This window comes from Alligator mississippiensis, chromosome 11, assembly GCF_030867095.1.
Source record: "Alligator mississippiensis isolate rAllMis1 chromosome 11, rAllMis1, whole genome shotgun sequence".
Taxonomy (NCBI): Eukaryota; Metazoa; Chordata; order Crocodylia; family Alligatoridae; genus Alligator; species Alligator mississippiensis.
The window spans coordinates 8,025,182-8,046,610 of NC_081834.1; the positions used below are offsets into that span (position 1 = coordinate 8,025,182).

The 21,429-nt window shown below is 42.6% G+C and overlaps 1 protein-coding gene across 4 annotated transcripts in view; it reads right to left on the bottom strand.

The window, feature by feature from the left end:
- Positions 1-476: 476 nt before the first annotated feature.
- The window catches only part of LRRC28 (leucine rich repeat containing 28), an 81,823-nt gene continuing 60,870 nt past the window's right edge, over positions 477-21,429 (bottom strand). For all 4 annotated transcript variants that reach the window (XM_059714565.1, XM_059714566.1, XM_014606093.3 and 1 more), the window contains 4 exons: positions 15,162-15,264; positions 9,682-9,857; positions 7,602-7,761; positions 477-2,376 (listed from right to left, as the gene is read on the bottom strand). In XM_059714565.1, the coding sequence (XP_059570548.1) occupies positions 2,304-2,376; positions 7,602-7,761; positions 9,682-9,857; positions 15,162-15,264 (512 nt within the window). In that variant the 3' untranslated portion in view covers positions 477-2,303. The remainder of the gene's footprint in view (positions 2,377-7,601; positions 7,762-9,681; positions 9,858-15,161; positions 15,265-21,429) is intronic.

The following is a 21,429-nucleotide window of genomic DNA, read 5'->3' on the forward strand; positions in this document are numbered from 1 at the left end:
TTTCTCCTGATCTGATTAGGGTATTACACTAGCAATTACAACGTCCAATGCCAGAGTGGCTGCCCTATCAAACCATTCTGCAGGCTTACTCTTCAGTCCAACTGTATTTTACTAGCGAGGCAAACAGCTGTTTGGGGATCAGGTGTCATGAAATTAAAATGGCAGGTTGCATACATTCCTTTTAACCAATGGATTTTTTTTTTGAATTACATTCTAGCTCTATTATCAAGCTTTATAATGCCTGACACACCATTGCATGGCAAACTGGACAGTGAAATAAGTCTACATACATCAAGTGCGAGTCACTACAACTCTGGATCCTGTGCCACACTTATGAATTTCTGACATAAGCATACACTGACCTTGGGCACTCGACAACTCTAACTTATGCTGGTCTTGATGTGGACTGCTGCTACTGTATTGATCCCCAGTGGCTGGAAGAGCATGGCCAAGATCTCAGAATTAAGACAAACTAATGAAAGGACAAAGAAGATATTTAATAGCATAGAGTATGTTTGGATGCGGGCTTTGGGCCCTTTGGAGAGTCGGTCTTTTAAAAGGCTTTTATTACAGAAAGTCCAACAATAACTGAGTGGGTTATTTTTGCCCTGTTAAGGAAAGAAGTTTTAGGTTTAACCCCATAAAACCAACCCAAGAAAACCAGTGCACTTTGTCATAAGTAATGAGAATAACCTACCTATCAGTTCTACCCTCCAGTGCCATTCCTTTGAAAAAAAGACATCCGCAGGAAACCTGTAGTAGGAAAAAATGCTTGCTTTGGCAAGAGGATCATTTTAAATGCCACCCTTCCAAAATATATGTTTCTCTTCCCACTGCATATGCTAATACGTTACCAAGTGAGTCTGTTTATCTTGGTGTTTTTATAACATCAAATTGTTCCATTCAGATCTATTTCAGCGTGTAACTACTGCACAGAGAAGAACATTGTGTTAAGTCCCAAAGTAATTTATGGTTAAAAACTAAACTAATTCTGAACACAATGTATTAATAAGAATATGCTACAGAACCAGCCAGGAGGGACTGCATTTTATATCTTTTGTTTCAGCTTAAAATTAAAAATATAAATCTCACAGTCATTTTGGGCCAGCTTCTATCCTTTATCCCGTAGCTTTAAGGAAAATATTACAGCAAGTGATCCTCACAAAGACAGTAAGAAATAAGGTCTTGAGCCTCACTTGCTATGAATGTGCTAAAAAGAATGGACAGCCCTTTTGTAAAGATATTTGACTACCTGTTTTTTCCCTTCTCAACCTCCCCTGTTAAGACACATCACCAATCCCTTTTTTTTTTTATTTGAAACCAGCCAAACTGTGAACCCCAAGATAAAGGAACCAGCTATCTACAAGTCTAGAGCAGACAGTCACAATGCTCTAGGATGTTCATCAGTCCACAATAAATCAATATGTATCCTTGTATTTTTTCTCTAATAAAACATGAATTTTAAGTGTTTTTCCTCAAAAAGAGCACAAGATGAGCTGCATTTAAAAAAACCGAAGCATTACAAGCAAAACATCTCCTTGAACCTCCTGGAGCACCTGCTCAGTATGTGAAGCAGGTCATATTAGGTGCAGGCTCTCAATGCTCCCCACCTGTGCCTCAACGGAGGCTAAGTATCTTAGAGTAACTCTTGAAAGAACAAGGTGTTCTTAGCACACAGAATTAAACACCTCAGTCTGTTGTTACAGGCTCAATCTATAGTTGTGATAGCACTTTTATGGGGAAAACTATTTTGACCGGGGCAAGGGATGGGAAAAAATGGCCTATGGGATGCCTGATGGTTGCTGAGGATGTATGGATGCATATGCATGAATCCAGTTGCACTCAGAGGAAATTACAGATAAATCAGCAAAAACTGGACGGTCACAACAGAAGATTTTGTTTTTTGTTTGTCTGTGTGTTTTAAAGTACAGGTCAGCTTAACATTATTAAAGAAACTAAAACTGGTTCTGATGATGTGATGCATTGCAGTAAGTCAAGTCACATGAAAAGCCCCTAAAAACAGGACGGCAGGCGGGGCTCCTTGGAATCCTTTTGGTTTCTGCCGCGCCTTAAGGAAAGGGAAGGTGTTAATCCTTGCAAAAGCTTGATCGTTACATTTCCAAAAAGTTTCTGCTGTTTGTACAAATTCGATAGGGCAGGATTTAAATGCTCCTCTGTGTCCCTGACTGGGCACTTCTGCTGCTTTGGCACACACGCACACATACAGTATTCCCGTACCAATGGGATGTGCCATCTAATGCAGCTTTAACCTGGCAACACTCCTGAGTAGCTTTAAGTGTTTATCAACTCAGTAGGTCAAAAATCTGGAGACACTGGGTGGAGCAGCAGTATGCCACAAAACTAACAGTCGTCCTCCTGGAAAAGAAAGAAGAGAAACAGTAGTCAGCTCAAGATTAAAGTGACTGGCCTCGTTCCATGGCAGACAATTTTCTGGATTGTGAAAACAGAGGATTAGCCCTGGTTAAACTATCTAAACAAAAGATATTCAAAATTTGGTTTATAAAAACATCAAGAGCTTTTCTCTTTCCTGAGGGTGTGGCTGAATGTTATTGCCAGCAGGTTTAACAACTAAAAGGAAAATATCTGGAGTAGTCCTTGACTCACTTTTTTCTCGTGTTTTACTGCGTGTAGGCATGAAATAACTGAATTCCCAGAACCCAGCGGCGGTTCAGCTGGCTATACACCCGCTGTGTAAACAAGGAGTGGAGAATGGATCTTCAAAAAGGATAGCCTGCGGGCTCCATTACTGGATTGTACTGTGCTAGATACCACTGGGGACCACACTTTTTCGGCAGGCGTGATGCAAATTAGCCCCATGCCCACCTTGTATACCATTCTTATCTCTGACCTGCTGCTCTGCTTTCTGCTTCCTGCCCCATCTGCTGCTGTGCTGTCCCCTCCCCGATCTGCTGAGTCCCACACACAGAGGCTGCTCATGCCTCGTGCCCCCCTGCCACAGGTTGGCCACGTCTGTTCTATGCAATATGCATCTCCACATGAAAAAACAAATCTGCCCGATTCAACTGTGACTCTTTCTCCCATAGCACCACTAGAGAACTGCTTAAGTAAGGAGTTTTAATCCCAAAGTAGCACTTTGCCCTTTGTTTTATAGAGAAATGACTATATATACCCTCCTTGTACATGAAAACCCAGTCCCATCACTTTTCAACCCTCCTTCCTCTCCCAAAGTGCTGTATCTTTTTAGAAGGCAGTAAAACCTTTTCCCAGAAGAGAAAATCTGAGCAATTGTGGAACTATGATGACATGTACTACCCAGCACTGCTCAAACACTCATCCCTGCCACCCTGTGTTTGTAGACTGAGAGGGCAGGTAGACCTAACAACCGTGCATGTATTGGATGCAATGGGTATAGAGAGGCAGTTATGATGTAACTCTTATAGTGCATGCTCCATAAGTATAGTAAAAACCACTATAACCACTTAATTTATTTATACTGCTATAGCAGCATGCCGATGTAGTAGTGATATCATAGCAACTGATGCCCTCCTGAATGGCAATCCCTTAGCTTATCTTTTAAACCATCTGAAAGTTGCATCTGTCCCCAGCCTGAGATTATAAATTCATTAGGATGGAGATCTTGTCTTCCCACATCTTTCTAAAAACTACCATGACAGGGATTGCATTAATGACAATCTTACCAGGGAAGTACAAATGCTGCAAAAGTAAGAACAACCCTTAAGTCTGAATGTCTATGGGTTTACATCATAACTTTACAGTAGATGAAAGTTATCTGTGGTTTTTCTGGGATGCAATTCATTCTGGGCCAAGGGAAGTGATGGGTGTCTGCATAAACCAGAAGTCTTGGAAATATTAAGCTACAAGTAAAAAGCAATGATGAAAATTTTAAATGAAAGAAGAGACATTTAAGGGAACAGAAGGGACTAGAACACTGAACTGTCAATAGCAAAATGTAATTTGCAGGGGAAAATATGGTATTGTTTTTTAACATTTGCAATAATAATTTCTTTCATGAAGAGACTTTACATGGCAATTTTCAGCACAGCAAGATTTGTAATAATCCCTGGTGAATAAGGGTTTGTGTCAAATATGTCCATGGGCTCATAATTATAGTTCTATAATAGCCACAGAAATCTGTTCTCTTCCATCCTTTCAAGAATCTAATCCATCCCCTCCCATGGCAATATTGTTCCATAAAATAAATATGAACCTTTGTGGTTTGTCCACTTCAGTTACATGCTCCCCAACAACGAGATTTCTAGCACCTCTTTTGAACATTATACCACACACTAATACACCCCACTGCCTGGAAGAAATGCATTACCACTTAATTTTTTCCCTTAATTTCATCCCCTACATCTTATTACAATCTCTTGTGCTGCTCTAAATATAATGACTAAAAATTGGAAATGAGTTTAACTGAATCTACATGAAAATCCACTGCAGTTTAAACATATGACAGTCAGAACTGCAACAGAAGAGCAAGCTGGAGAGTGCTATGCTTACAATCAGAAGAGCTTTCTAAGAAAGGAGATGCCTTTTCCGAAATAGCATGTATGCAGCCTTCTGGCTAGTGCCCAAATTTGATATGCACAAGCTGTTTACACTTCATAAAGCTGCACTGCTTACAAATCAGAGAAGTATTATGTCACAAGCCACAGCACAAGAGGCTGCAATAGAATTAGAGAAACATGGGACTATCTATTTGAATCAGCAATCAGAGTTTTCTGGTTTGTTTTCTTAAAAATTTCCTACTCAAAAGCAACTTTTTTTTGGTGTGCTGCTAATGGTTTCTATAGGGCTGGAATGGAGAGTGGTACTCACTGGCGTGTGGTATATTCAAAGTGCCATTTTCAAAAAGGCCCTATTAACTGCCTTCCTTTTCCACAGTGTTTAAGTGCAGGCTGTCTAAGGAACTGTTTAAAAGAGCCTTTGCTGGCAAGAACCTGTCTGTCAGATTTGGTTGTCAAGCAGTATTTTTATAACAAACTAGATTTAAGAAATCTTAAACTGCAGGATTAAATTTTGCGAAGGGATCTTATGTCTTTTTTTCCCTGTTTTTTATTGTACCTGTTACCTCTGGTCTCACATCCTCATTGTCCAGTTATTAACCTATTTTATAGGGGAGGGGAGGGGAGGGGAGGGAAAATCCTACACCAGGGGCAGGTAATTATTTTGGGCGGAGGGCCACTTACTGAGTTTTGGCAAGCCATCAAGGGCCACATGACAGGCAGCCAGGGACAGATAAATATTAATTTTCTAAATTTTTTAGCGGTCCCGCAGTCCGGATGGAATGGCCTGGCGGGCTGCATCTGGCCCACGTGCCGCATTTTGCCCACCCCTGTCCTAGACTCTTCTACACTGCCCTATGAACACAGCAGCATCTTCTACACAACATAAATATCCCCTTGGAGTACAGGGCAAAAGTGTACGCTCACTTATTCTCTGTGTGTTATCTATAAGCAGAGCCCCAGGGTGTGCGCTGTGCCGGAGCCTGCTTTCAGACACAAATAAGAGCAGAACCTCAATTCAAAACAAATTCTGGAGAGGTCTCCAGGGGGATCCAAGCTGGGGGTAATGAGAACAGGATGTTGCTACCGATTCTCTTCACTGACTCTAAACATCATTTGACAGCAGGCAGAAGGGAAGCACCTGCACATGCTTGTTTCCCATTCATCATGGGTAGATGCTAAACTTACCTCTATCTGATAATGTTGGGTGCACAGAGTGACCAGCACGCCCTATTAGGAGCTGAAAATGAACATTTTCCTCCTCCCTTAGTATCCTTATAATCTACAACAAACAGCAAGCGTGTTGTTTACTCTTAGGGAGAGAGGACATGCAACCAACATCTTTCCCAAAAGATTGGGTGACCACAACTGGGTGCAGTGGAGAGAGAAGAATGAAGGTAGACAAAAATCACTCCTGCCATCATCATCCACTGACATTTAAAATAACAAACCAGACTGAGCTCAAAGTTAGTGGATCTGGGATCTGAATGTGCAGGCAGAACTGACTGGAAAATGTCCAGAGAGTACTTTTGCTACTACAGAAATCTGACTTTTCCCGAAACTAGACTGGTCTGGCATCCATTCCCACAGCTCAGACTAGCAAGTGGTGCTGGAAGACCACTACAAAGTGACCTGTGTTCACCCTGAAGTTATTCCACATCTCCACCTGGGGAGCCGTGCTTTCCCTTTTTCTCCCTAGTTTGTGACTGTGTGACCAGGCACGGCAATAACTATACGTAGGTTTGTCTGCCTCACTACACTTGTAAAACCGTATTTAACTAGCACAGCTCTTTCTACAGCACAGAAGTCTTTGCCCACATGCACCACAGTTCCTAATATTTAGGAAGAGTGCTTCAGTGGCAGAATATTTTAAATTCATTTCGACTAAGGATGAAATGCTTGTTTTTCTGTCCTTTCTTTTAGTCTTAAAAAGGAACTGTGCCATGCAGCTTTTTATTTAGCATTTCCTTTGCCTCACACATGGAGTGAACATATTCAGTAAAGGGCTGGTGTCTGGCAATATTTTCTGCCTGAAGCACAGAAAATTCTCCCACTGGATTTCCTGATCATCCACACGCTGTTCCATCAGGAATAATTTAGAACCATAATATCAAAGCTATTAGCTTTACAACAGCTATTGCCACCTTCAGGCTGTTCTAGACTGGTGGACGTGAACACAGATATGAGATTACTTTCATTGCAGAACAACCTATACCAAATGACTTGTTCCCCTTGTTAACAGACTTAAGATAGCATGCTCGGGTACCCTGGAAGCAACAGATTTGACACCTTTTATAGGAGAGCTCAGAAAAAGGCTTTAAAATCTGTGTGTCACGTATCCAGGTTGTAGCCATATTGGTCTAGACAAAAAGCAATCAGGGCTCATGGTAGAGGTGATATCTTTTATAAGACCAACAAGATATTTGCAAAAAATCCTAGACTCTTCTGCGCTGCCCTATGAACGCAGCATCATTTTCTACACAACAGAAATGGCCCACTGGAGCAGAGGGCAAAAGTGTATGCTTGCTTATTCGCTGTGTGTTATCTCTAACCAGAGCCACAGGGTGTGCGCTGTGCCGGAGCCTGCTTTCAGACACAAATAAGAGCAGAACCTCAAAAATCTTGTCGGCCTAATAAAAGATATCACCTCTACCATGAGCCCCGATCACTTTTTAAAATCTTTGAGCATTTATATTCATCCTGTACCTTTTCATGCTGCCACGTGCCAGAGATCCAGGGAGTCAGAGCAGGCTCACCCGGCACTGCATTGCATGCATTTGTATAAACAGCAAAATGCATGTCAGCACTGAGAAAATGGCGGCGGTCCGCTTTTGAACTGAAACACCTTTAATGTGTTTTAGTTCAAAAGCGCACTGCCGCCATTTTCTCAGTGCCATTTATACAAAACCATGCGAAGCAGCACCTGGTGCTATGTCACACACATCTAAACATGCCCTTTAAGATTCCCAAGCAAAAAAAAAAAAAGAGAGAAAATCTTTAAGACAACACTTGGCTCCATAAAGATGTTTTTCCTCCCAAATGGATCCCATGTAAGGTATGAAACGCCGGTGTAATTTGCAGTGCAATTACCCCTGGTGCAGCCCCGCCATTGGCGTCTCTCTCAAGGGAAAGAGCTTTGGGTAGACAATGGTAAACATGGGCTGGCTGCAGCGGTGACAGTGTCCCAGAGGGCAGTGCAGCAATTCCAAGAGACTTTTTGGTAATGAGATTGGCGTCAGGAAGTTGAAATCTAGGGAAGAAAAGAAACACAAGAAAGCATCAGATCTGTAACAAACCAAATTCATAAGGTCAAGCTCAATAATCACATTGCATGCACCCTTCGCAAATGGTGTATCCCACTAATCCTCTCAAAAACATCTGGCCCCTGTCTAAGGAGGAATAAACAAAAGCAAATTATCCACAAATAAGGTGAAGCACTTGATGGAGTTTTTGAGTAAAACTGCAGGAATAGGAACAATTAAACCCAATTATCCAGGTGAAGATACTGCTCAAGCAAATAAATGAATGGTAAGTAATAAAACATTTCTAAACAGCAAAGTGTCAACAGACTCCAACTGAAAGCGTGGACAATTTGGGGATGTGCACTTGTTAGATCAAACTAATCAAACCAAAGGGAAGCTGCTTGTTCCAATCAATGTATTGTTAATTACTGAACAGACAAGGCCCTATGACGGAAGCTAGTATTATTTTACTGATGCATTTCAAAGAAGAATCACCCAAGGGCAAAGCCACAACTTGCACAACAGACAAACAACTGATCGCTCCCCGATTCAGAACAGTAAATTACAACCCAATTAAGCAGAAGCCTCATCAGATTCATCCCAAGCCAAGATCTAAAACCTGGTCCCAACAAAACAGTTCTTCTAGCCATAAGTCTGTAACTCTCCCTCAGCACCTCAAGCTGATCCTGAAATACTATCCTGCTTTTCCAAGCCTAAAAACCTGCTCGTCTTTAGAGTTATAGTCATGTCAGATGGCAGAGTGGTTATGTGACAAGGATAAGTCACCACCATAAACGTGATAAGATTACAATCACCTGTGACTTAAAAAGGACATGAACTCTGCTCTCTTTGTGCCTCAAGTTTCCGGCCTCTGTCAGCACAGAGATTAGAAATCTGCAAATAAAACGAAATGCCATCTTTTTGGTCTACGCTTTTGCTGTTGTAAGTCTTCTATTTAACCACCATCCTTTTTTTTTTTACCCATTAACTAACAGGTATAAAAAAAATGCGCAGCCCCTAAACTAGTCATTCTTTACTCTCCAGCAGTGCAGTTTCCTACGTTACGTTAGCTTACGTTTGTCCCACTGTAATATCTCCCTTCATCGCTGGCCTGAACAAAAATGTTGGTGGCAGGGGGTCCCAAACAGAAGAATGCCAGCTCTTGTACACTTGCCTGGACAAAAGGCGCTAGTTCATGCCAGCAAACTGACTCATGCCAGTGAATCCCATCCACTTTTTCACTGTACCCTCCTTTACTTCCAACACTTCGACTCTCTCTAGAAGTCCACACATTCCCAAGGTGCTAAACAGGAGAGCTCTACAACCCTCCCAAATCTCTGACAAAGCCTGAATTCTTAAATTATACTCAACCCCGGTATTTCATGTAGTAACATGATGTATAACTAGAGCCACGGGCCAGTTTTCAACAAAGAGTCTGAACTGGGGCAGAACTAAAACAGCTCAGCTGTCACTTTGTACTGAAATGGCCAACAGCTGCTAGCATTTCTTCTGCCTTATGTATAATAAGTCTGCCAGTTTAGGAGTGTGTTGCCTGGCAAGGAGCTGCATTGTTGGATGATGCATCTCCTCTTGCCTCAGGATAATATTTCTCCATCTCCTTTCCCCATTAAAGGCAGTTTCTTCTGTGCTGCAAACTGTGAAAAGCCTGCATGCTTTTTACATTGTCCCCAAGAAAACATTTCTAAACACCACTTTACCTTTGGAGCATAAGCATTTAGCAAAGGCATTTAGCCAACTCCTTTTTTTGCTGTACTTTATCACTTAAAATGTAATTTGATTGAATAAATGCTGTAAGACATTAATGTTTGCACAGTGCTTTGAAGAGCTATATAAATGCTATTGTTATCTCTGAAAAACATTCCTGTTTTTTTCACACTCTGAAGGATGTTAAAAAGCAATTAGGATACCTTTTAAAAACCTGTAGTAGGTGTTATACAGAATCCTCATAGCCAGCTCTTGCAAAGGCAGCACATGATCTGTCTCTGTCCCTATAGACTTCACCTCTGCTGGGAGGAACACAGTTAATTGCCCTGATGAAAAGGAGAGCAGCTTCACCTCTGAAACCTTAATAGGGGAACCACAGCTGGAGGGACACAAGACATTTAGATAATGGTTAGCAACAACAGAAGTTAAAAAAAATGGAGAAACCCAACATGCCAGCCCAAAGTGCCCTTGCCACTGCTCTCCTCAAGTGAGAGCTCATTCATATCTGCAGACCGTGTTTCAAACTGACATTCTCACCCTCTGTAATAGTCTAGTTGTGGCCCATTTGGAGGTCTTTACTGATCAAGTGATTCTCAAGTACTAGAAAAACGAGAGCATAACCCCAGTCAAATTGCGTGGACTGAAAAAAAACCCAGTGTCACAGCCCCTCTCATCTAGCCAGGTAGTAAGCCAACAGCATAAACTGGTTATTGCTATTGCAGAATATATATCTATATATAGATATATAGATTTACAAATGGTCAATTTATTCTGTGTTGTGAGCCAACCAGTTCAGAATGAGTAAAGAATTTCCCCACCCACAATTTCAGGTCATTAGCATTTAAAGTGCCACTGGATGTTGCAGTACTGGAAGATAACCCCAATCCTGCCCTTGGCAATCCATATTTAAAATAAGGGGAGATCTCTGATGGGTGTAGGGGTGTAAACAATGCAGCTTAGTGTGCATAGGTAACAAATACTTGATTCCCTGCTGCAGGTGATCTACCCAGGCCAACAAGACACGAATAGAAAAAATTCTATTAAGAGGCTGGGGAAGACACCCTGCTTGTGACAAACCCAAAGACAAAAACAACTTCTGTTGATACCAGATTTAACACACGGAACAAAAAAAGTAACCACATTTGTCGGACTTCCCAGATACTGGTCCCAAAGCCCAGATAAGGAAATCACACCCTAAGAGACCTGGAAGAGAAAACTCAATCCAAGTCCAAGATAGCAGCAAGGAACTCCACTCTAAAAGATAATGGATAAACACTAGAGAGGCAAGCAGCAAAATAATTAACCTCTCTACTGAATTAAATCAGTATTAAATCTTTTCTACAAAGCATCAGGGGTTGGGGAAAAAATTGGGAACTGAGAAATCAAGCGTAACATTCATTCTCTAGCCCCCAACAATCGGTGCCTAGAGAATGAATTATCATCACAGCCAATGAACCCATATTGTTGCATTTTCAAGCAGAAGTGATGTAAGGGAAGCTTTTCTGTACAGCAAATTGAACTTTGTTGGCCAATCCCTATGAACTTTAATAGAAGAGACACAAGTAAATTACACCGAGGGTTAACCTCAATATTATTTAGCCATGACGTTTGCTTGAAAGACTAGGATATTCATATCCAAAGTTCCTTCCCACAGCTGAAAATAGGTAAGAAGCAGGTTTAAAGAGACAGCCACATAAAACGTCTGCCAAGACATGGCAGGAGAAAGGCGACTATGCTATGAATTATAGATGATTATTAACAGGAGCAAAAGACCGGCAAAGAATAACTCCATGAGATAAAAAGGAGGAGGCATTGCTCCTTTTTCTTGCTTGGTCATCCCGCATGTGGCTGGAAAAAGTGAAACTCGCCCTTACAGAAGATGTCCTGTAAATAAACCACAGGACTAAGATTACGATCCCTCACTGACTGCCTTCAGCCAGAATGACAAATTCACAGCAGTTAACCTGAAAGCCCATGCAGGTGGGTAGTGAGTCTAATCTACAGAAAGTGAGATCAAAATTTATTTCCAGAGCTGAGACCACTTCCTATCATACAAAAGGGGGATTTTTCACAGCTTATCTGATGGCAGGATTCAGACAAAAAATCATTACTTGCACAACGTAGTTTATACTCTAGCTTCAAAACCTCAATTGTACATGAGTAACTACACCACGCGTCAGGTTTTCACTGCCCGGTAACCAACCAGATAGAGACTGAAACCCCCATATCTTCATCCCAAGACTATAATCCTTTCACCTGAGCAGTAAAGACCTTCCACTGGCCACTAATTCTTACTACTAGACAGAACACAGACATGCTTCAGCAGGCAATTAGGATATTCTTTCAAGATCATTCAGCATATGATCACAGTGGGATTTGTGTGTGATGGTCCTTATACAAATTACATAGTTACCTGCCTAGAAGAGAAAAAATTACTGTACTGAAGTGTGAACAAAGCAGAGGCGTAACGTGGCTGGGCACCCAGGGCACCTGGGCGCACACAGAGGTAGCAGTGACTTCCAGTTACCACCATGTCAGTGGCATGACTGCAGCTGTACTCCCCTCCCCAAATTGGTGCCCGGGGCAGGTTCCCTGGGTGTCCCACTCTAGTTATGCCACTGGAATAAAGTTTCTCTTAGGTTGGAGTTATCCCTTCACATGGCTGCTTTACAGATATGTTAAGCATTGTTACAATAAATGAAGAGGGGGCTTCGTTTAGCACATAAACACATGCTATAGCATTTATTAAAAGAATAGATTGATACAAGTGACTGCCTTTAATACAAGCACTTGGAAAACATAGAGTTTTCCTTGTTTGAGGGCCTGGTTAGAAACAGCTTTAAGAATGCAACCCCAGCTTTGTGGTCTGCAAATAATAAAATGCTACCTTTGTTTGGAGGGCCTTGACAGAAAGTTTTTCCAAAAAATAGTAGAGTTTAACTGAAGGTAAAAAAGAAGAAGCATCTGATCAAGTCAAAATGCTTAGACTATCCATTACTGTTCTCCCCAGTTGCAATCATTACAGGCAATCAGAAGTGCCGAATGCACCCTACATAGTACCAACACACAATCCATGACTGCGCTCTCTCTGTAACGGTGAACAAATAGGTGCACTTTTATTGCTGGTAATAATACAAAGGCCAATCAGAAATTAATACCTCCTAATTTTTAACTCCTAAGCAAGCCATGGATATGGGAGAGTGTTCTTCTTGATTTCTTGCCTAAGGGAGCAACAGTAAATTCAGAGGTCTACGTCAAGATCTTTAAGAGACGGAAACATTGCATGCAAAGAGCCTGATCCAAGAGACGTGTCTGGGGTGCTACTTCTGCCTGACAACACTTGCCTACACACTGGCTCGCATACCACAGAGTCAAGCTTATCATTTTGGGTGGACTGGATTGCCCCACCTGGCACACAGCCCAGAGGATGAGGGACAGACTATGAGGGCGACACTTTCAGGATGACAAGGAAGTGATGGAGGGTGCGAGACAGTAGCTGCTCAACAAGGAGAAGGACTTTTACAATGCTGGTACACATGCCTTTGTTCACCAGTGAAAAAGCCACCGACAGAAAAAAACTCTATGCTGAAAAACAGCTGTGTGTTCAGTGATGATGTATACATTTTCTGTGCAAGTTTAATATTTTTTCAATACTACTTGGCTGGGAAAACAAATAGGAGGCATTACTTTCTGACTAAGCCTCATACCAATAACAAAAAGCCCTGTCTTTACTGATTAAGGAAGATGCAAGCACCAATGTGTTGCAGCATGTGGATCTACTTGTGCCATTTCACAGGAGGAGTGAGGAGGATTAGTTAATAAATGTCTATGTAGTGCTTTCAAAACCTACAGCCTTGCCTACATTACACCCAAAACATGTTCCATTACAGCTGGTACTAACGCAGCTCCATGAGTGGTAGTAAGAATGGAAATGTAGTCAAGGGACTGTTAGCAGCTGACATTTTAGCCATCCTGTGGTCTAGACCCACTATGAAGTTTAACATTGGTTAAAACACCTACAGAATAAGATAAAATCTAATCAGGATATCAGCAGAGGGTGCCGTGAGAAGCAATGTCAGCAGACATTTATTAAAGGAACTAAGTCAAATGAAAATCTGGCTCAGTAGAGTCAAGTGATGCCACTGAAAAAGAAGATTAGTAGAAAATTAGTTCAAGAAGATACAAATATTTTTATAGCAATTAAAATGGGAATTTGGAAATATGATGAAACAACCTGCTTCCCCACCAAAAAAAGTAGGGTTTAAATTACTTAAAATGGAGGGACTTGTTAAGCCATACCTGTCACAGAACTTATTGGCACTTACTACCACAAGTCTTTTCTCTGCAAATGAGTTCAATGTGGTTTCTTTTGACTTTTAATTCACTCTAACGTCTTCTTTACAATTTATTCAGATTTCTGACAAACCAAAGTACACATTTAAAGTAGGCATTTATTTAAAGATTAGATCAATCAAATTTGAAATCAGAACACAGTGACACCATCTGGTAAGAGCAAAATTGTGATACAACTACAAAATATTTATATGTCACAGGGCTGGCACCAAAATGCCCTGTTCCCATCAGGAAAAGCTTAGAAACTCAAAGGCGCTCAACAGCTAGCACATTTTAGCAAGGCCTGGATTAAGTGGGGAAGTTATAGTTACTTGAAGTTCAGCCGAGGGACAGTCTGACAGATTTATAATTAGAAAACACTGGGCCTTTCCTCAGATCAGTTTTACACTAGGATCGCTCCATTATGGTGCTGTTCCTCATATATACAAGCCTGGGTGAGAGAAGAATCAGGCTACTGTGCTGGACAGCACGCTTCCATCGTGACCACAGACACGAGATGGTTTAGGTAGGGTATTTTTAAACATGCATACATAAAAACTGGACTATAATTTGTAAAAGTTACTGATGACAGTCCCTAATTGTAGATCAGGCACTGAAAGTAACTGCAACTGGGATGTAATGAGAGTCTGAATAAAACGCAAGGTGGCCCATACTCTGCACAGTTTTGAAGACCTGGGAACTAAGATGATATAGAGTAGGGGTGGCCAGCCTGTAGTAACGGTGCCACGAGTGGCACGGGCAGTCTGCGTGTGGCACACAGCAGATCAGAAGGGGACAGGCAGCAGATGGTCAGGTAGGCCAGGGAGCAAAAAACAGAGCAGCAAATTGGACAGACAGCATACAGCAGGGAGCAGAAAGCAGAGCATCAGGAAGAAGGGGGCTGGAGTAGCACTTGGAAAGGATGCGGGACTAGGTTGTCAGAAGTGTGCCAAAAGGGCTGGTCCTCACTGCTACAGTCACTGCAATATTTCCCTCATTCTTTGGTTTTGGAAAAGCATGATTCTATGCACTCTTCATGCTTTTTGGACCAAATTTAAATGCAGTTGGCTTTCAAGCCTCAGGCCTTAACATCATTACTAAAAGTTTCTTAGTTGCAAATGCACCAGCTGCTCTTATGGCTTACTCCCGAAATAGTGAAAGTTCAGCAAATTAATGTGGAAGATTTATTACAAAACTAATACAGAACTGGCAGCTAAAGTAATCCCCTCAAAGTAACATCAGTCCTGAATCAATCACAAAAAATAAATTCCAGTTGTATCACACAGGCATATATTTATGGAAATGGTTAGGAGAAAAGGTATGCAAAACATTAAAATTAATTCATGCTTACCCATTACAGCCAATGACTTTATTATACAGATAAGAAGGGAGCCCTTTCAGGTGAATGTTGTTATCCACATAAACATATTGCAGCTCCCGCGAACGACCTAAATCTGGGTTTAGAAGACAAAGAGGGGGAGAAACATGAAGTAATGACAATTCTGGGCAAAAGCTATTTAAATCAAAATAAGCTGACTAGACTCAATGTAAGTGAACATGAACTATTACTCTTCAACAGTTCAATTTGATTGACTGAATTATTTATGAAAAGAAAATCTGTGGGAAAAGTATGTTAAAGGGTATTTAAAAGTTTAAATTATTCTTAAAAAAAACACTTTCACTCCCTTTCCAACCTTTCTAAAAATCCCAATATAAGGGACATATCCTTGTGAGAATGAGTTTCATTAAACTAAGTCTAATGTCATTTTGAGAAGCCAAATGCCTGCTGGACTCAAATATCTCTAGCAGATACTTTAAAAATCCCAGGTCAAATCCTCTGCTAGTGTGAATTTGTGCAGCTCCATTGAAAGCAGACATGCACCAATTTTGAGAAGCAGTTTGCACCCCCACCCCCTTGCGGGGCTCTGCAAAAGAGTATGGCAATTTAATGCAATTCATGGTATCTATTGCAAGTAGTAGTCATTCAAAAACAGCTTTGCAGACTACACAGAAGATACAGAATAAAAGATAATGACGGCTGATTATTATGCTATTGAAAAGATGTTCATTTTTTCTCCTACTGAGAAAATGCTAAACAACATTTGGATATGGTTATGGGTAAGCTATCAATACATTTTGAGCACTGTAATATCTTCCCATAAAGATCAGACAGAGGGGGTGGCTAGGGAAAATGTTTAAGAGTCAAATGAGCACAACACGGATATAGAATATCTAAGGGGAAGGAGATATGCTAACTACATACAGATATTTAAAGATGGTGAATGCCTAGCAAGAATGAATGAATTTAGTCTGGGACATGAAAGGTAGAAGTAGGAGAAATGTGATGAAGTTGAGGGAGAAAATTACGTTTTTGTCAGCAGCAAGATGTCTTTGTCTGGGGAAGTTTCCCAAAGGGAAGTAGTGAAAGACTCAGTAACCCAAGACATTTAAAAACAGATAGAACAAAATGCTAGAAAACAGTTCAACGAAACAATCTGGAACAGACAGAGAGACTGATGTAGCTGATCTAAGTGCTCACACTTTTCTCTAAGGTCTGCGCTTTCCAAGTATTATATTCACACTCAATTACAAATATCTCAAATAAATGAAAAGCACAGAACGAAGCAACTTAGGTTTCTATTTGAAGGGTCATTTACTTGTAAAGGCAACTCTGTAGACCAGTCCAAAATGCATTTTAAATAGATCAGTATGACTCCACCATATTCACTAGGGGTATAAGAATTATGGATTTAGAAATTAAAGCAAGCTGAACTAGTGCTTGATTGAAAACGCACAGAATTCGCCAAGATGAAAGCTTACACTGTCCGAGACTCATCTTAACTTTCCATGTTTACCAACTGGCAATAAAATACTGTATAAAGGAAATCTCAGCAACTATGCTGCTACTCCCCGTTTCATAAGTAGAACTATCACATCAAGAGCAGAGTAACAAGAGAAAGCATTTTCTATTATGTCGCATTCAGTTACAGCAGGGGTGAGCAAAATGTAGCCCGGGGGCCAGATGCGGCCCGCCAGACCATTCTATCTGGTCTGTGGGCCCCCTAAAAAATTTAGAAAATTAATACTAATCTGCCCTGGACTGCCTGTCATGTGGCCCTTGATGGCTTGCTGAAACTCAGTAAGCGGCCCTCTGCCCAAAATAATTGCCCGCCCCTGAGTTACAGCGATAATGAACTGTAAGGTTTTTGTCACCCACTGTTTCATGTACTAATTTTTATATAAACATTTGTAATAATTTTGTTTATGCATAGAAAAGGCACTAGAAACCTTGCAGGATTGCCCTGATCCCCTCTTTCAGCACACACGCATGCGGGAGAGTGAGCTGCTACAGGAACAATGATCAGATGACTGGCTGGGACAGAAGACACGTTTATATGGCTGCAATCGGCATTACAGCAGCGTGAAAAGTAGCAGGCATGATACAAACCCTTTCGTCAGAGGGGCTTCAGATTAACTGGTAAAAAATTCTCTCTGAAAGAGTTTGGTAAAACTCTGCGGGCACAAGTTACACCACTTCAGTTTTGCCCATCCACATCTATCCCATAGCAGACATTTGCCAAAGGCAAACAGACTATCCCCTGCCACCTACTTGTGAAGCATAATAATAGCCGGCTACTGCCTGCAGCTATCCCAAAACAGCTGCATGAGTCTGTCCACTCTCAACTGCAGTGTAATTTCTGCTGGTGTACAAATAGTACTACATGTTGGTGTACTACATCATGTAGTTACACTGAGGTATACATTTGGCTATCTGTTCCCTGAGTCTGCCAAGAAAGCAAAAAGATGAGATGGAAAAGAGAGTGAGTGTCCTAAAATTTAATATGGAACCACAGTTACAAGCTAGCCTGGAAACGTACCTTTTCTACCTGCAATTATGAAGCAACCGTAAGGAGCAGAGGTGCATTGATATATCGGTGGCCCATCAGATCAGCACCAATAAAAGGGGTATTTACATTACTGGCTATCAGCTTTTTTTGGCCGTTGTAGCCAACGATGTTCTCCGATACTTATGCCTTGTGCCCCAGACCCCCAGATGCCTGGGTTCCCTCCCACAAGTTGGGGTGACCCCAGATACACCCCCATCCCCTCACTGGCAAGCCAGGCTGGCGCAGAGCAGTTGCAGTGGCCCAGCCGGTGCTGGCGCAGTGCAGCGCGGCACAGACTGCGGGCTGGGGCGGGTGCTGTAAAAGGCGCTGAATGCTGCAGACGTGACTGGGGAGGGTAGAGCTGAGCTGCCTGGCCCAGCCCCGTGTGACTACACCCACAATGCCTGGGGGGTCTGCGATGCAGAGGCCAGGGCAGAGTCTGGCAGGGGCCAAGGCAGCCTCTCCTCCACCTACTGTCAGAGCAGCTCAGGCTCTGATCCCTCCCCAGAGCACAGCAGCGCATGGAAACGCAGCCCCTCCCGGGGCGCACAACAGACGTGGAGTCCCATGTGCTCCGTGCCTGGCTGCACTTGCCACCAGTCAGGGGCAGAGGGGGATAAGGGGTAGAGCAGAGGCTGCAGGGCATCCCGAGTGGAGGGAGCGGCTGCTGTGGGTCCGACTCTGGCTCCGACTCAGGCTTGGGTCCAGAGTGGGAGCTGCAACAGCTGCCTGCCCCCCCTCTCCCCCAAATCTGAGAGGAGGGGGCTCTTCCTCCCCCCGTGCACATTGGGGGTGCTCGTTTTACACCAAAGGCACTGGGGTAAGCGCTGCCTCATGGGGGACGGGGCCCCGCACAGCTGCACCCCTCCACAAGCCACGCTCTGGCCCCCGCACCCCAGCGCCAGCGCTCAAGCCCCTCTCGTGGGCAGGCGGCAAGAGGCAGGACGAGGTCTCTGAAGGAGAAAGGGGGAAGGCAGCAACTCCCCCACACCTCCCTCCTCCCTTCCCCGGGCCACACACACGCCACTGCCCCAGTGAGCTCGGGGAGACTCTGTTCCTCCCCCTAGCCCATAGCTGCTCGCTGCCCCAGGCAGCTGCCCCTCCCCGCTGTGTGCAGCAGGGTTCTTCCTCCGACCCCTCAGCCCAGCTGGGTCCTGCCCTTCCCAGGCCAGTCCCCTGGCCTTGCCCTGGGCAGAGGGAGGAGAGTGGGGAGCCTGGACCAGAGCCCACTCAGCCCTGGGCAGCCGGGCACGCTTAGGCAGCTGCCACCAGGCTGGGGTTGAAGGGCTCTGCACAGCCAGTCGCAGGCACTGCTAGGCTAGCCCTGCCTGCTGCAATGGGCACGGGCACTTTTACAGGTGCTCCAGGAGTGGCAGGGCGGCGCTTTAATTAGAGCAGCTCCAAGAGCCGCTCTAATTAAAGTGCCACCGTGCCTCTTGTATCAGTATCCCCACGCTTAAGAAATGGCACTAAGTATACTAAATACTGGTTTTTGGATCAGTATCGACAGAACAAGAACAAGGAGCAATGGTCTCAAGTTGCATCAAGTGAGGTTTAAGTTAGATATTAGGAAAAATTCTCTCACTAGGAGGGTGGTAAAGCACTGGAACGGGTTACCCAGAGAGGTGGTGGGATCTCCATCCTTGGAGGATTTTAAGACCTGACTAGACAAAGCTTTGGTTGGGATGATCTAGTTGGGGCTGGTCCTGCTTTGAGCAGGAGGTTGGACTAGATGACCTCCTTTTCTAACCCTAATTTTCTACGACACTATGATTCTGTGTTATGGCTGGTTAATAACTGGCTATTGGTATCAGCCAAGAAAATTTTTCGTATTAGGAGTGCACCAATAAGGGCTCAAAATCAAGGCTTTTAGACATTTCTTTAAAGAAAATGTATCTCACCTTAAAGAACTGCTTTCAGTCCAGAGTGGTAATTTTCACTTCAACAAAAATATCAAAATATAGAGATAAGGGTCAGGGAATGGTCTACTGGAAGGAAAAACTGGTTGCAGGGCAGCGAGGAATGGAAGCAGGAAAAGCCAAAGGGCAGGTCTGTAAAGGGGAGAAGAAAGGCAAGGAAATTCCTCAAGCTATATAATTTGCCTTTTCTGAATGTCACTATTGACAGTCTGACTCAGGGGCGGGTAATTATTTTGGGCAGAGGGCTGCCTACTGAGTTTTGGCAAGTCATTGAAGGCTGCATGACAGGCAGCCAGAGGCAGGTAAATTCTATTTTTCTAAATTTTTAGGGGCCCTGCGGGCTGGATAAAATGGCCTGGTGTAACTGATATCATCTCAAGTCCTTCTTACCTAGGGAGAGACTTGTTTGAAGGTTGAACCATAAGTACTGGTGCTAGGTGGAAAAATAGTGGACTCCCTTTTAGGAAGAAAATTGTCAGCATGTGATTTGACTTAATCTATTTATTACACTTATACTGGGCCTTGCCCTGCATTAACTAGACAATGGGAATTCTGCCAGAGACTTCAGCTGAACCAAAAGTGGGACACCATTTGAATGGGCGCCATTGAACATCACAGGATACTTGCAGCCTGGCCTGAAAACCTGAAGCGCGGTGCTGCCGTGCGCTGTAAAAGAACAAATATGCCCAAAGGCGGTTTACACTACACCACGATAGGTAGTTTGTTAAAGGTTCCAGGATATTTTTTAATGAAACAAAAAATAAAGGCAGGTCAACAATGTAAAATACTGCAGCACTGGAAGAGAGGCAGCCAATAAAGTAGGAACATACAGAACATATTGTAGCACATAATAAAAAGAGCTGAAAAAATATTGCCTCGTGCTGTAGAACTCAGTTAATAAACACAGAAAACTCTGGGCTGCTGATGTTGCTTGAATGTGCTATTGTTTTATCCTACTGATCTTGGAGAGAAAGGAAGAACATTAAAAAAAAAAAAGGTCTTGTTTTTATTAATTTATATACAAACACATATGGGCCCCAAATTAGGTCAAGATCAGGACCTTTTTACTTTTTTTTTTTTTTTTAAATAAGCATGCTCTCTAAAGCTGCACTTTTCACAGACAAGTCTAAAAAAGGGCTGATGCATTTCATCTCTCCCTGCTGCCTTCAATCACCCTCTGCCTGGATGGTTATTTAGATTTTAAGCTCTTCCTCCCACAGAACGGCCTTTCTAGAGCACTGTTGAGCACTTTCAGGTACTACAAGAATTTTAATGTACTCTTCAGCTGCTTTGCATTAATAGCCTTACAACAATTTTCCAATTCCTCCAAATCAGGGGAGCTATACCAAAAGCTTTTTTTTTTTCTTAAATGTTAGCTATCTTTTAAAAAGCTCATTCTAACCTATTCCTGTTAGTTTTTATGTATAGCACCATTCAATCAATATTGTTAAAAGTGCTTTGAAAAAAACACACTTCTTGTGAACTTTATAAAGTAAGGAAGCTGCCCATCTATGGAAAGGCTAATGCTACAAAGAAGGTTTTCATGTGGCTTTTTGCAAGCACTGTACTGTCTAAAACATTTCCACTTTCCTTCTTCCAGACTCACAGATCAAAGACCTTTCTCCTAGAAATGACCAAATGCTATGAGTCCTGAACAAACCCCAATTCTATTTTTTTTTTATTTATTTTTTTTTTACCTCAAGGCCCTGGCATATGCATTCCACATGGCTGAAGATGGAACAAAAGCTCTTGTGTCTGCTCTGATGCTCTTTTAACCGTATTGTGAAAGAAGCATACAAGTAGAAGCATATAC